This window comes from Cyprinus carpio, chromosome A20, assembly GCF_018340385.1.
Source record: "Cyprinus carpio isolate SPL01 chromosome A20, ASM1834038v1, whole genome shotgun sequence".
Lineage (NCBI taxonomy): Eukaryota > Metazoa > Chordata > Actinopteri > Cypriniformes > Cyprinidae > Cyprinus > Cyprinus carpio.
In genome coordinates this window covers 15070402-15086960 of record NC_056591.1, presented here as the reverse complement: position 1 = coordinate 15086960, position 16559 = coordinate 15070402, and the positions used below count along the sequence as shown (strand labels likewise).

Below are 16559 nucleotides of genomic sequence, written 5' to 3'. Positions count from 1 at the left end.
GCCACTGCATTTCACATGATAACACAGGCTGAAGAAATCGGCAAAGCAATGCATTGTCACACACAATGCAGAAGCATGATGTTCAGTTTGACAAATTAATATTGCTTGATAACTTTATTTTTGACAAGCTAAACAAGTTGAATAAAACTATAGCAAATAATGCACCAAATTATCATTTAAACCATTTTAAAAAGGAAACAGTAGTATAATTTTTGATAAATTTGACACTGTAGAAGCATAATATAAAAGAAAAGCTTTTATAATTAATTATTTAAATATATTTTTTAAAAATATTATTTGTTTGTCAGGGGATTCATCTCTGCAAGCTATTGAGTTTGATATGGTCGGTTAAATATAGGGATAAAATATCCTGGATGGGTTTGTAATGATCATTTGCATGGCAAATATTACGCTGCCATTTTCTGACAACCAGAAGGTTGTAATAATTCAGCAGGCAGCCTGTAGTCTGACTACAGAAAATACTTCATGTAAATTAATCATTGTCAGATTAAATAGTAAACACACCTTATGAGATATGTTTTGCATTCGTGTTCATGAATTTTCCATGAATTTAGTTTCAAATGCATCACACAAAACACATATTTTTGAAGCTTTTATTTTTTCCTTAAATCCAAGAATGTTTGAAACACTGAAGGATTTTTAAAAAATGTGATCAAAAAAAAAACAAACAAACAAACAACAAAAAAACAATATTTGCATATATTCCTTGCAATATTTCTACCACACAAAAAATATTTTCACTAGGTTTAGATCACAACACAACCCAAATACATTGCTGAACAGCCAGTGCAAATGTCTGAGCTGTTTGTCTGTAAATTAAAATTATGTGCTTGCTTTGGTCCTTAATCATAATTCTTTTTATTTAAAAACTGATCAGAAATGTAACTACCGATGAAAAATACAAGTAAGCTGCATAAACCTCACTGTAACACAGTCTTGATATACTTTTTATACAATCCATACATTAAGTCATTAAGCTGTGTAAGCCTGAATAGGTCAGTTTATTTGAATGTGACAACTTATTTCAAAAAGAAGCATGGAGCACCAACTGTCACAAGTTTAGCCAGACTGCCTGCTCTTAATCCAATCATTAACTGTGTCCAGATTAATCTGTATGATCTCATGGCCACGTTGATAGTTCATGGATCACAGCCGCAAAAATCTGCTCTTTAGCCCTATATGAACATCACGTGATTAAACTTGAAAAACACAAAACCGAAAGAAAAAACGATCCAACATGGCTATTTCACAGATATTTCAGATAACGATTGCCGAAGCATTTATTTATTAATACAAACGTTATAAATTACCCTACACCCTTGTGCAAGCATTATATGGCATTTCCACATTCATATCAAGCCACAATAATTCTATAAGGTGTGAAATATTTGAAATGTTAAGACCTCTTATAAGCCCATTTAAGCTTTAGATGGACCCTAAACAAAAGCATATAGTTTGATTGCTCTGAACAAAAACAGCATAGGCTGATAAGAATTTTATATCACGTAATCCTTATTAGAAACAGATAGCTTGTGTACAAACTGAAAGATTTGATAAATCTGTTAATATGACATGAATATCTTTGGGATATTGAAATAACTACACAATAAATGTTGTTTTACTCCATGAAACGGTTCACGTCAACTCTGTGAACGCACACTAAAATAGGGCTGAATTTACAACAGTTTGCATAGATTCCTGGGTTTTGTATGAGTGATGATTTAGCAAGTACAGCTAGCTGAAAGGCATCAACAAGAGTGTTTTTCTTTGCTTTTACAGTATTTTTAGTGTTCTGGTGCAAGGAGGAAAAAGTGCCTGCATTCTATTAGCAATCTATTTTCCTTTATTATATCTGTGCTTGAAAGGGATAGTTTGTCTAAAAATGAACATTCAGTTATCATTTTCTCATGCTCATGTCATTCCAAACCTGGCTTTCTTTCTTTTGTGGAACAGAAGAAAATATATTTTAAACAATGTTTTAACAGTTTTTTTTTTCCAAAACAACACTGGACCACACTAACTTTCATTGTATGGACAAAAGAAGTTTATAAAAAGCAGATATTTTTCAACATATCTTTTTTGTGTTCAACAGAAGAAAGTCAGTCATAAAGGTTCAGAACAACATAAGGGAGAGTAAATGATGCTGGAATTTTCATTTGGGTGATCGATCCCTTTAAGGGCATTTGAACATGGAGGATTATGACAAGTAACGACACCAGAGCTGCTTGAAATAATAACTAAATGGAAGCTGTATGTGCTTGTGTTCACTACAAAAACACCACCAGTAACAAACAAATGACACCTTTTGACAAAAGTTTTCTTAAGTACTAAGGTTAAAATGTTGATCAACTTTAACAAGTCATTGTGTACCATCATTAAAGCTTCATGAACAGATATTAATTATTGGATGTAAAACTATTTGCCTTGGGCCAGTTTCATAACTACAGACCTATATAGCATTTTCAACTGAAACACCACTGATAGTGTGATTTAGTCAATATCTAGACTTAACCAGTGTCGGGATATCCATCTCGAAATATAAGAAAATGAAGACAAAAGCTCGAGGCACTATATCCCACCAAAAACATCTAGAATTTGCACACACATGGAAAGTGCAGTTGTAAAGGTTACAATTGGTGTCTAAGTGCATAGATTTGTCCTCACATTTACAGTATGGCTTATTTCAAAGATTCAAGGGTTGCAGAGAGAGGCCTCTCATTGTCTCTTGGTGTGCTTGGAGTTGTAGTGGCTCCGCATGTCTTTGCGGAGACGGAACTTTTCTCCACAAACGCCACAGATGTACAAATGCACATCCATGTGCTTCTCCAGATGTTCGCCACTGGGGAAAATCTGGAAACACACCTGGCAGATAGTCTCTCCGGCGGACAGATGAGAGATCATGTGTCGCACGTGATCGTGTTTGAGAAATGTACCTTGATCACACACAGGGCAGACATACCGCGCCATTCCCTTGTGCATGTCAGTGTGCAACCGCAGCTGCCGCTCACGCAGAAACTGTTTCCCACAGGTCTGACAGGTGAACTGCTTTTCCTTGGTGTGCACAGTGTAGTGCTCCCGTAGATGACACCTTTGGTAAAAGCCTTTGCCGCAAATCGCGCAGAAATGCTTGCGCCGATGGTCTGGCTCACCACTGTCTTCCAATAGAACAGGCCGGAATGGCTCCTGCTCTGGACAAGCCAACGTGTGCTCCACTGCAAGACTTTCACTTTCGAATATCATCCCACAGAGTGGACAGCGAAAGCCCAGGTCAGCTCCTTCCAGCAAACTTTCCTCCATAGCCTCGGCATCTTCAAGTAGAAGCGAATCCTCAGCTGGGGAGTCTATCTCGGCCCCCTGGGGTTCACCGCATCGCTCTGCGTGCTCCTGCAGCTGCCTGCCTTTAATGAGCACTTGGCCGCACCTTCCACAGGCACAGATATGTCCCATGTGGCTGGAGATGTAATGAGCAGACTGATCCTCCTCCGTCAACAGGGCTCCGCATAACTCACATGGAATGCATGCACCATCTTGCTTTTCCTCTTTGATCCGTTGCAACTTTGGATCAGAGGATAACCCTGTGCTTTGGCCCTCCAAAGCATCCATGGTGGATACTCTGGCGTCTTCCTCACTGTCAAACTTCATCTGGTCTGCAAGATTGTCTTTGTATGCTCTGGTACGAACTTTGCAGCTCCCTACATTATGGTTCCTTACCTTTACAACTTTTATAGTTTCCAAATCGGTTTCAGAATCGTTGTCTCGCTCCACTTTAATGGTTATATTCCTGGATAAGGCAACTTCACTGTCCATGCCAGTGGAGACGGACCTGATCACCGTCTCTGTGTCCGGCTTGTTGTCTGGCCAGTCCTCTTCGCCCTTGCAAACTGTTCTGTGCTCATCCGTACCCTCTGAGGTTGAGCTCTCATCTTTGCCAGCATCGTCGTAAACCTCTTTGCTGACTTTGGGTGTCTGGAAAGCTTTGCGATTGGTGCATGTGAGGATGTGTTCAATGAGAAGCTTTTCACAGCTGAACACAAAACCACAATCATCGCAAGTGTATGTACGGCCAAATCGAGGACGTTCTTTCATGGCAGAGCTTCGGACTGACGTTTTCTTCCTTAAGTCACATGGCTGGTCTACAATGGTCTCCGAGTGTGGCGGAGGGTGTGGTATGACCACATCTTCAGCAGGCCTGACAGTTGAGATGTTAATGGTCTGACGAGCAGTTGTGGTTGAGGCTTTGGGTGCGCGTTCATTCTCAGAAGGGCTCGGTCGCTGCTGCTCAAACATTCGAACGCCGAACATCATCTTGCTTCCCATCACGCTGGATGAGGACGAGGAGCTGGATGATGAAGAGGATGATGCAGAGGACGAGGGTGTCAGATTGGATGTTCGGATGTCTCTGAGGTCCTCAAGTGAGTCAGGGATGTAGTACATTTGTAGGTAGGCCATAGATGATTTCAGCTCTTCAAATTCATAGTGATCCATGACGATTCGGCCAAGGTACATGAGCTGCAGGATGAGATCGAAGCACTCTGCGCTGATCTGCATGTTGCTGAGATCAAAAAGTGCAGTCCCCTGCTGATCCCGGATGAACATCATTCTGAAGTAAGAGCTGCAGGCCGCCAGCACGGCCTTGTGGGCCCTGAAATAAATGTCCCCTATAGCAATGCAGCAGTCACAGAGGAAACCCCACTCCCTTTGGTTGTTGAGCTGCTGCAGGACATGCTCACTGTGGTTTGGCCTTGCCATTACCCTGTAAGGAATCGTAAAGAAAAACGTAATACATCAGCAAGACACGGGTTTGAGGAATCTTTTTTTTCCCCTCTCACAGGTGCCCTTTGGCCATGACTATCATGATAATATCATGACTCTTATGTATTGATTTGCAAAATGAAGAGTTGGTTTAACTGTGAAATGGAATGGAGTGCACAGATCTCAAGATTAGGGATGTAACAATTAACTCTTATAAAACATTTTATTAGGCTATTGCTGCACATTTCTTTGTGAAATTGAAATATAACTAAACTAAATTGAAACTTTAAAACAAACTCCAAATCAAACAAGTAAATTACACAAAATAAAATAAATCTCTTAATTTGTTTGTTTCGCAGTCCGAGCTGATTAACGGTCCGTACTTTCATTTTGTTTGCTGTTTGATGTTTCTCATATGCAACAGAAATGGCAGTGCTTACGAGTTGAACAACATGGTGGTCACGCCATTCCGACCGCTCACAAAAATTACTCGCACTGGCAGAAGAAATGGTCTCAAAATGCGATGTGCTCTTTCCATTTCCATACATGCAGCATTAGTAGTTTTTAATCTAAATTAGACTGTATAATTTTGAAACCTGACGCAAAAACAGAATGGTCTGTCTTTAGTTTTCTGAAACTATACTACATAAAACATATCTGAACGAAACAGCAGACAAGCTGAACGAGATGCAGATTCACTCTCTGACAGCAGGTGGCACTGAACAGCAGTGATACAGTGTTTCTTGGGTTACCGCTGTAAACAAAGCAGAGCTGAACACTACTTTAAAATGCATTGTTCAGAAGGAAGATGAAATGAAAATACCACGTAAACATTTCTAAAGACAGTCAATTCCCCTCAGAGATACATTAATATAAACTCCTACTCCAACTGTATCGCGATTTGTTTGGCATCTCAACGGATTTGAATCGTCACATATATGAATCGATTTTCAACCGCTCGCAGTAAATCTTTACATCCCTACTCAAGATACATTTTTAACAGTTGAACTATTTTTAACTTAACATGCTGCCTTAAAAAGACAACATTCATGACAGGACACCCAAAAATGTGTGAATAAATGTATTTAATTAAAAGCACAATAAAAACAGTAATATTGTGAAATATTATTGCAATTTTAAAAAATTATTTTCTATTTTAATATATTTTAAAATTTAATTTATTTCTGTGATGGCAAAGCTAAATTTTCAGCAGCCATTACTCCATTTTTTTGTAATATTTTGTATCTAAGTAATAGCCTTTTGCTAATTTGCCAACAAATATAAGTGGAGGGTAAGACAACATTTTTAAATTATTATTAATGATAGGTTTAAATATTTTAGGTGTGATTATTTTTCCTTGCTTCGTTATTAATATTAAAAATAAATACAAATAAAATATTTTGCACTGCTCTGTAAACATCTGAGCAACTCAGCAGGTATAATTCCTTACAAGGGCAAACTTGGTCAATAAACTCAATTGATTGGGCTGTAATAATTAAAGGAGTATTGTGGAATCTTCAGTATCTTTGCAAAATTGTTACCATTCAGAATAAAATAATAAAAAGCAGATGGCAACAGAAGATATAAACTGTTTTCATATAATCAATAAGCTTAGTAAGAGTTGGTTTAAATAGTACTTGTTTCCGTCGTTCAGCTCCATAATAAAGCCAAACAGAGGTTTACATCCCGCCCTCGCGTTCTCATTGGCCTATTTTAGAGACAGAATCATGCGGGCGTTGTAGCTGTCAATCACACCGCACTTAAAAGTAAAATCAAACTACTTGGACAACACACAATAGATCTGACCATACGATTATCCTCAGGGACAACATAAAGTTTTTAAAGGATCTGTTACTTAAGAGACGGCAGAACAGAATATATCTGACCAATGTCGTAGGGAGATCTCTCACGCAAGCATGCAGTGCCACCCCCGCGCAGCTTCCCGCACATAAGCTATGAGCTTCACATTACTGCAGCTCGTGTTTACACGCAAAACACACTGAAAATACTCACCGATGGTAATGGGCGCTAACTTGTAGCGAACGACAGAATTCAAGTTAAAACACAGAGCGAAGAAGTTCCACCTCTTTTGCCTTCGTCCAAGCGAAAACTTAGGACGAGAATAGCTAATCTCGAGGGCGAAGCCCCTTCTGTGCAGCGCGGATGAAAGAACTTCCGCACAGCCGCTCTGCGAGCTCTATCACACCGCACTGAGATCCGGCCCCGCTCACGCAAATCCAGCCCGCCCCAGCACGCGCAGCACAGTGAAAATGCAACCAAACCGTGTATGAAAATATGCTCTTCAGGACAAGCCCTTGCGGTAACATTCGTGCTAAAAAACGAAACAGGATAGCTTAATGTTACATTGCATAGGCTACGTTTCGTACATTTTCCACAATAACTTCTTTCAAATCATTTTTTTTTTTTATGTGTAGGCCTATACATTACAATTTTTGTATAAAAAATATCGCTTTCCTCTGTAGCCTATTGCTGGCATAGAGAGCTGAATTTCTGCAAAAAAAGGTTGTTGAGAATTGTCATTTCTTATGTAAACATCAGAAATGTCACTTTTTTCGTAAAAAAAAAAACATACATTATCACAGCTTTTATAGGTCGACATGTTTAAAATTGTCATTTTTACATAATTGCAATTCTCAATTATAAATAAATACATTTTATTAAAGTCAGTTGACTGCTTGTTAACTTGTCCAAAAATTATTTACAAAGTAAAAAAGGTCATTAGCCTACCATCACATGCTATTACCACCTACATAAATATTAATCCTAAATCTACACCATTACTGACACACTAAATCAAAATCCACCTGATTAGATCTTTATCGCATATGATAAATGTTGTGAAACAGATGAGTTTAAAGACGTATACTTTTTCAAGTGTTCAAATTGTTAGAGGTGTTCCTACATAGGTGTGTTACAATAAAACAAATTCATGAGCGCCTCAGGTCTGTCAGAACATTTAGCAAATCTGACTTTGCTCTCTCGTCTAGCTTATGCAGTTTGTCATACTTCATGCATTTCGGTTCAGTGACTTTTCCTACACTAGATAACTGCTATAGTCTATTTATATACATGCGCCTTAGTCTTCCTTCGACACAAAATAACAAAAACGCAACGAACGAGCATGTAAATACGAGCAAAGCGTTTGCATTGCATGTTTCCACTATGTGTGTGTCTGGATCAGCTAATGTACAGTACGGTCACGTGACGGATAACAAGCTAAGCCGTCAGTCGCTTTTAGGAAGAACCGCGAGACCATAAGAGAATTTTTCTGCTGCAACAAACACGAAATTATTATCCGTTTCTCTCGTATAGTTGGTAAGAACGCATGTTTTGGGAACGTGTGAATGCATTATGTCTGTGCGATGGTGCATGCATGTTTTGTTGGCCAAGGTGCATGAAAACGTACACCGTTTCTTCGACAACACTTGATCGGTGTAGACCAGACGTGTGAAAATTATGATTCTGTCGCGGACAAATCTGATGGGAGTCTGAACATGCATATTACACAAGCATGAACTAAATAGCTCATACACGCTATTTTGTGTATAATCCATTCATTCTTGACATTTCCTATGCGACGAACAATTGCTGTTTGTAAATGTCCTTTTGTGTAATGATTTTAAGAAATCGCTCTCAGGTATTGTCTAGTCAGGTCGACATACAAAGATTTTAAAATGTTGCACTGTAAACATTAAATACAAGCCAGTCGTTGCTGTTTCTCCGTTCATATTAAGGAAAGAAAAAAAAAATAATACAATTGTACAATATGACATTCCGCTGTAGATTAAGTTAGCCTATACATTAAGAAAAACATACAATGTAGTTCTTACGGAATTTCCTAATAATGTTTTATGAGGAATGTAAGAATGTCATTTACCAAAACAAAGTAGGTTTCACTGTAAAAAAAAAACAAAACAAAAAACAAAAACATTCCTATCCAGATGTAAACAGCTGGGTAGTCTCAAAAATGTTTTAAATATTATGGCTATTTTGATCGATAGAGGTCGCCAGTTACTCATACAACTAAGGCTTTTCAGAGACTCACTTCATTGGTTGGTTTTGGCACTTGCTGGTCCATCATGTTGAGAGGCATTTGGGACAAGAAAAAAATTAGAATGTCTGAGAAGACAAAAGGAGAAATCTAGTTTAAAAGTATATGCCTTGGTATTCATAGTGGTTTCATGCATTTTTATTTTTTTGTTTAGTGCAATTTCTTTTAAGAACATCATAATTTTTTTTCCAAATATACAATATTAATATCAATGTTTTTCTTAAAGTTGCTGTATTTCACATGAACAACACAGACATAGGTAAATGCTAGTATTATTAATACCTGCTTAACATACAGCAGAGTAGGCTATTCAATTTATGCATAAGAATTTGATTGACATTTGTCGTCTATGCATGTATGTATGTAACAGGTTGAGATGGACGTGTCTGGCCACAGTCTGTTCCTTTTGCAGCAGCTAAACGTCCAAAGGGAGTTTGGCTTTCTGTGTGACTGCACTGTTGCCATTGGTAACGTATACTTCAAGGCTCATCGTGCAGTCCTTGCTGCCTTCTCAAACTACTTCAAAATGATCTTCATCCACCAGTCCAGGTTAGTGAATGTGTCTTGAAGTGTACCAACATAATGGGACTGAACTGAAGGGTCACCCATCATACTTACATATTCTGATAATCAAGTAAGCATGAGGAAGTCAAGATAGCTTTGATAAATATTAAAAGATTGATAAATATTAAAAGTTTCATATTAATAATAATGTCAAATATAGACCAAATGACTGTTATTAACCATACTTTAAATGATTAATAATTTGCTGATTGTATTTTTGATGACTTTCCTGCTTTTTCAGTGAGTGCATCAAGATCCAACCCACAGATATTCAACCAGATGTCTTCAGCTACCTGTTACACATCATGTACACAGGCATGGGTCCCAAACAACCCGTAGACCACGGCAGACTTCAAGAAGGTATCAAGTTCCTCCATGCGTACCAGCTCTGCCACAAAACAGGTGATGGTGGTCCCGATGCATCCTCTGAACCCATCCGTATGTCCAACCTGTATGGCATCCAGATCTCTTCACAGTTGGCCAGTAAAGAGAACTCGGGCCTGAAGGCTGGTGGTTCACGGGACCCTGAGGATGGCCGCTCCAGCACGAGGGCTGATCGCACACATGGCCGTTTAGCTCTCGCTGTAGGGCTGGAGGGCATTACGTCTGAACGACAGCCTCAAAGCTTCCGCGCCGCATCCTCAGTGGCCTCGGGGGACGACTCTGACATTTCGGCACGGATAAAACAGGAAAGAGCAGAGGAGGAAGAACAGGAAGGTGACAAAGAGCCTTGCTCTCTCTCCCAAGCTCAGGTGAGCCCCTGTCTATTCAAAGATGCCCCTCTAGCGCTCTTATGCCCCCGGTGCGGTGAACGCTGTCTGTCACCTGAAGGCCTACAAGAGCACCTATTTACCCATGCAGCCTGTGCCCTCGAGCCTAGTGGTCTGATGGAAGGCCCTTCAGAGGACAAAACCGGGGAGCACAAGTCCCTAGAGGAGAGGCGGCCTCACAATAAGCGCATAGACTCTGGCAGTCTGGAGGAGGCCTTACGGCAGAGTCAGGCCCTGGCAGATGAGCTGGCCGTGGAACTCAGGCGAGGTAGTGGGACTGGATGGAGCGGCAGCCCGTTGGCAGCCTTCACACGAAAACGAAAGATGGCCTGTGCCGTCTGCAACCTTCGGTTCACGCAGAAGAGTCAGCTGCAGGAGCACATGTTCGCACATGTGGGCAAGCCGTTGCGATACCATCGTTACAGCCGCTTCTGCGGGCAGCTGCTCCAGGGCTGTGAGGGCCAGCCAGATATTACCGCAGCCACAGGAGAGGAGGCAGCCAAGGACACTCAGGATAATGGCAGCTCCTGCTACTCACTGGACTCTGAGGTCTCTCAGGAGAGTGTGGACACAGTGACTGTGGAATGACGTAGTGTTTGACATATATTCATGCACACACAACACACAATGACTGTTAAAGAAATATTCTGGATTTAGTGCAAGTTAAGCTCAGTCAACAGCATTTGTTGATTACAACAAAAAATCATTTCCACCTGTCCCTCCTTTTCTTTAAAAAAAAGGAGCAAAAATCTGTTACAGTGAGGCATTTACAGAAGTGAATGGGGCTAATTCATAAACATTAAAATACTCACTGTTTTAATAAGACATAAACAAAAGTAGTGCTTGTGACATACATAATTTTAAAAAGAATAATGTATAAGTGTTTTTAAAACGTTTTAAGAGTCATGTTTCTGCTTTTAATTCCTCCAAAATTGGTCCCCGTTCACTTACAATCCAGTGTGCCTCGCCATAACCTCAGTTTTTGCTTTGTTAAGAAAACGGGACAAGTAAAAATTGCTTTGTGTTAATCAACATTATTCTTCAAATTATGCTGATTGAGCTGAACTTTTATTAAACCCAGAATTTTCCTTTAATAAATTTTCTTTTCTGCCTCAGAACTTCTGTCCTGTCACAAAAGTCCTTATCAGTGTTAAAACATACAATAGTTTTGTTTCAAACTTAGTGTTGATGATTGTAGTGTTATTGTATAATGATGTTGCTGACTCTTGGATGACTGAACACTGTTGGATCAATTATATATTGAAAGGAATTATTAGATTGACAAGCACATGCATGTGAAACTTAAATAGCACTATTAAGTGGCACATTTGACCACAATCAAAATATTTATTTTCAGAGGCCTGCTTAAACTAATAATGTGATTATTTTTGTTTATTTTGGGGTTGTGGCCTAATGAGTGAAACTGACTGAGCATAGATTCTAAATGATTTCTTCCCTAAATCGAATTACCTATCCAAAACTGGTTCAGTGCCTTAGAATATTTTTGCCAAACATCTCTGTAAAGAAAAACACTTAAACTATTGCTCAGCCAGTTGAACCAAATCCAGCTGTTTTTCATTTTTCAAGTTAACAGTGAACAGTGCCTATTTGTGCAAAGTTGTCCAAGACATCTACACAATCAGAATAATCTATCAAATGAATGTGTGCAACTGGTGCTTTTCTAAAGTTTGCTAACAGTCTTACTACATAAATACAAACCGAGACATAAATACAAAGATGGGACAATGCCACTGTAAATGTCTTATATAATACTTCTTGACAAACACAGCAATGGCACATTCAGTCATGTTTCAAAAGCAGACAGGTCATTTATAGACAGTTTACAGACAGTTATATTCATTGAATAATTGAGGCTGGTGTACTGTGATGAGTATATTAAATCAGCAAAACTTGCATTTGTGTTATTTGTGTGACTTGTGTAGTGCATTTAAATCGTCCCTTTCTATTTTATTCATCATCAGCACTCAGTGCCACCGTGTGATAATGTTTTGGGGTATTTTTTTAAATAAATGGCACATTGAATAAACTGTGTTTTATAATGCATCTGCTTTAGTCACTTGTCATTGGTTTCATTGGCACTGACTGGGGATTGTTCACCCCAATTGAAAATTGTGTCATCATTTACTCACCCTCACGTCATTCCAAACCTGCTATATGATTTTATACAGCTTAGAATGCAAAACATTATTTTTAAACAATGTTTAATTTTTCTGGTCTATACAATGAAAGTCAGTGGGGTTCATTGTTGTTTTGGTCCCCACTGACTTTCATTGTATGGAGTATGGACAGTAACATTCTTTAGATTATCCTTTTTTTGTGTTTTGCAGAAGGAATAAAGATATAAAGGTTTGTAATAACATGGGGGTGAATAAATGATGACAATTTACGTTTTTGCTAAACTATCCTGTAACGCAGTGGTTCTTAAACCTCTCCACGAAGTACCCCCAGCACTGCACAATTTATATGCATCCCTATATCTGACACACCCACTTCAGGTCTTGCAGTCTCCACTATTGAGCTGATGAGTTGAATCAGGTGTGACAGATGAAGGGGGACATACAAAATGTGCAGGGCTGGGGGTCGTCATACAAAATGTGGTACTGCTGTAACTGACCGTCTTGTAGTAACATCTTATTGCCACAAGAGAGTAGCATGTAGTCATAAAAGCAAACATTATCTCTGCTGCCAACTCTTGAGTAATCATTATCTTTAAGCATTACTCCCAAGCTTGTTATGTACAGTTAGTATACAGTCACTTAACATCTAACAATTTCGCTGTAAGCTTCAGTCAGGACCTCATTTAAATATGAAAAGAACATCCAATGCACACACCTTGGTTCTCAGACCACTTATTTTCATAAAAACGTTGCCCTAAATGTTGATGGAATGGAAGGGAGTTAAGCATGTGGCTCAGTGCCTTCTCAGAGTCATGTGTGGGATATTCATTGCTATAGAAACTAGACTCCAGTGTTATGGGAAATAATGTTGCAGTATAAAAAAAATATGAACAATAGAAGGTAACATTAATGACAATATGAGGTTAATCATGCAAGTACAAATTTACACCATTGAAATTACATAAAATTACAAACTTTCCACAATCTGACATCAATTATTACAATTATCATTACAAACATTTCCAATGTTTAAACAGACTGAAATGTCATCTGACATTTAATCAAATGAAATTCCTTTTCTCTTTTTTTCATGTTATACACAGCTTTATTTATACCATCTTCCAGAAACCATTTGCTGAATAAAGAATTTGAATGTGTGTTTACGCATGGTCCAAATTTATCTGATTATGCTGCTGCTCGATTGTGAGTTGCTCCACAGCACCACGAATGGCCGCTTGCACCATAGAAACTGCCGTCTGAATCAGTAAGGGCTCATTACACCGGCTGTGGTCCAGTTCAGAAGACACATTTACTTCAGAAGGATGTAGTGTGTTGTTTGTTAGGCTGTTTATTCTTAAATGTTGCCAGGACCCATTTATGGTAAGACCGTCAAAATATGGTGCCTCATTCATGTTCTCTTCCTCTGATGAGTATGCATGCTCTATAGTAATCACTGGCCTGCATTTGACACAAGTTTTAATAGGCTTCTCAATTAAGACTAGCAGTTCACCAACTGATGATGTGCCTGGAAACTCAGAGTTGAAATTACGGCCACTACAACACAATGGAAGAACCTCAGAATCCAAAACACTAGATTTTAACACCTGCTTTTCTTCTTCATTCAAACTAACATCTTGGTCAGGACGTATTTCCTTCACATCCATGTGTTCAGCATCAATGTTTTTGTTAACGCTCACTTCTGCACTGAACGTAAATGTCTCTGGAACGCTTTTTGCTTTTATGTCTTTTTCTTCCTTTCGGTTCTCTTCTTTTGTGATACTGGAAATGTCCAAAGCAGCTGCAGGTGATTGATTCAGTTGATCAGCTACTTCTGTTTGTGATGCACTGGAAGCATTACACTCAAACTGATCAATCGGAGGTGTTTTCTTCCTTCTTGGAAAGATTTGGTAGATCTTTTTAAATGTCAAAACTTTTGGTGCCGTTATCTCCTGAAAAACCATGCTATTGTCTTGCTCTCTACATCCCCTTCCTAGATTGACATTGGATGTGGTAGATCTCTTAGAAATTGCCCACACTGAGAAGAAAGCCCTAGTTTTACTTTTCCCACTAGGAACTTCTTTGTTTGCATCACTCAGTTTATTCTCATCCATGGAGTTACACATATTGTGTTGAGCTTTGTTTCTGTTTTTCCTTGTTTTTTGAGGATTCAAAGTCTCGTTTTCTGATTCCTTCCTCTTTCCACATCTGAGGAATGAGGAAAACATCCTTTTAATGGATGATTTTGAAGTGCTTCTGGTTATTTTTGTTTTAGTTTCCATATTTTCATCTTTGCTTTCACTCTGCTCCAATGTTACAAGAATTCCTGTGGTATCTCCTGGAGCACCTGGCTGGGTTTCCATCTCCTCTGGGGGGTTTTGAGGGCTGTGGTGGGTAATAAGTGAGGATTCATTTCCATCATTTTCTTGATAATTATTCTCTGCTGTGCCATCGCAACTTTTAGCTTGTCTTTGCCTTCTCTGAGATTTACCTTCCAGTTTCTCCCTTGATTTTGACTTCCCGAGCAAAAGTCTCGGGGGACCCGTCAGTTTTCTTTTCAAACCCACCCTCTCCTGACTGTCGGGTAATTCTGTCTCTTGTGTGGACATGGTTAATCAAACAGTAACAAAGTCAATAATAGTCCACTGGCAATACTGGATCAATTACACAAGCGGGTGTTTTCTCCGTTTACATACTGTCAGCTTAAAGATGTGGTGATGCTGCAAACCAACACAAAACATTGTCTTGGTGAAGTTAAAGGTTTTTTGTTTTTCACTTGTTGGTTGAAACATATTTATTACTTGATTTGTCTTCAGTGATGAACTTTTTGATATATTATTCATTTGAAATGTTCATCTTTGAGAATATTTTGATCATACTCATAGACGACACACTTGCTGTGCAATGTTTACAGCACAAACAACATGAACTCATACTGGATGTGACACCAGTGAAAAGTCTCTTTAAAACATCCTTTATATAAAGAATTCAGTAGGCGTTTTGGTAACAGGTGCTAACAGTAAAAGTTAACTAAAATACGATTAAGGGCAAATAATAACTTTATTTCCCAACACTTTTTTAAATGATAGGCTACAGGAATAAATATAGCTATCTCAGTATAAGTAGGCTACAAACTCGAAGACTATTCCGATAACACCATATTTTGTTTGGGACGTTTGTAAATCTGTGACGAATGTAAACGGTCATTACTTTTACACCTTAATCTTTATGATGATAAAATATAACTCAGAACAGCAGGTTAACTTTGAATTAAAAAGTCCTACAACAACGTACGAATTCATGATAACTTAAAACACCTACCTGTAAATTGGAGAGCACGACGTAAACTATTTTCACGGTTGTCTAGGGCGATGAGATTCAACGAGCGTTTATAAATCCCCTCACAGATCTGCCGCGCTCAGAGACTTCAGCCAACACATAGCACTTTACGCGCCTATTTGTTTCCATGACGACCAGCAGATTGACGGTTTATGTGAGCCAGAGCCAGAGCCGTTGAGAGGCTCTGATGTGAGCGTGCCGATCATCCATCCAATCAACACTGAGGAGGCTCTGCTAATGTGAAGATATTATTGATATCCATCATTGCGACCATACACACTCGACATATACAATTTCCTATCAAAGTTATATTTTCTATGGAAGGTTTTTTTCCTAGCAAAATTCAAATGAAAATTCAAACGCATAAATATCAAATAATAAATCAAACTCTCAAAACAACTGCTCAAATGAGAAACCAAATGCTCAAAAGAAATTTCATTTCTCATTCGTGGAAGCATGAACTGTATCAAAAATCTAATTAAAAATCCTTTGCATTTGATAGGCTATATATTTTTCATTATCAACCCAGTATAAACCTATCGAAATTAATTCTATAATTCAATGCTCAAATCATAAATCAAATGCTCAAACCGTCAATCAAATGCTCAAATCATGAATCAAATACTCAAGCAGACATCTCAAATGATAGGCTACAGATACACACACACACACACACACACACACACACACACACACACACACAAACAAACAAACATAAAATTTGTGTACACGTTGTTAAGATGATAATATATATATTTTTAAATAAAATATTTTAGTAATGGAGATCAACAGAGAGGGGCTAAACTCTAAAAAATAAATGTATTTTTTACTGATAATTCCATGAAGAACCTTTAACATCCATGGAATCTTTCCATTCCACACAAGGTTCTTTGTGGTGGATATAAA

At 38.5% G+C, this 16559-nt stretch overlaps 3 protein-coding genes across 4 annotated transcripts; 1 reads left to right on the top strand and 2 right to left on the bottom strand.

The window, feature by feature from the left end:
- Window positions 1-1276: 1276 nt before the first annotated feature.
- On the bottom strand, window positions 1277-6960 carry LOC109113470 (zinc finger and BTB domain-containing protein 1-like). The gene is made up of 2 exons (XM_019126268.2): window positions 6787-6960; window positions 1277-4774 (listed from the first exon to the last, which is right to left on the bottom strand). The coding sequence occupies exon 2, from the start codon at window positions 4768-4770 to the stop codon at window positions 2737-2739; it is 2034 nt and encodes a 677-aa protein (XP_018981813.2). The 5' UTR covers window positions 4771-4774; window positions 6787-6960; the 3' UTR covers window positions 1277-2736.
- A 156-nt stretch (window positions 6961-7116) lies between these two features.
- On the top strand, window positions 7117-12199 carry LOC109106188 (zinc finger and BTB domain-containing protein 25-like). 2 transcript variants are annotated; one of them, XM_042777777.1, is made up of 3 exons: window positions 7117-8109; window positions 9216-9394; window positions 9651-12199. In XM_042777777.1, exons 2-3 carry the CDS (start codon window positions 9222-9224, stop codon window positions 10765-10767), a joined length of 1290 nt encoding a protein of 429 aa, XP_042633711.1. In that variant the 5' UTR covers window positions 7117-8109; window positions 9216-9221; the 3' UTR covers window positions 10768-12199. The 2 variants fall into 2 exon arrangements, with proteins under 2 accessions (XP_042633711.1, XP_018975096.1); XM_019119551.2 differs by lacking the exon at window positions 7117-8109 and having other exon boundaries at window positions 8118-9394.
- Window positions 12200-12204: 5 nt separating this feature from the next.
- Window positions 12205-16288, bottom strand: si:dkey-1h6.8. Its single transcript, XM_042777776.1, has 2 exons — window positions 15636-16288; window positions 12205-15034 (listed from the first exon to the last, which is right to left on the bottom strand). The coding sequence occupies exon 2, from the start codon at window positions 14921-14923 to the stop codon at window positions 13478-13480; it is 1446 nt and encodes a 481-aa protein (XP_042633710.1). The 5' UTR covers window positions 14924-15034; window positions 15636-16288; the 3' UTR covers window positions 12205-13477.
- Between the last annotated feature and the right edge of the window lie 271 nt (window positions 16289-16559).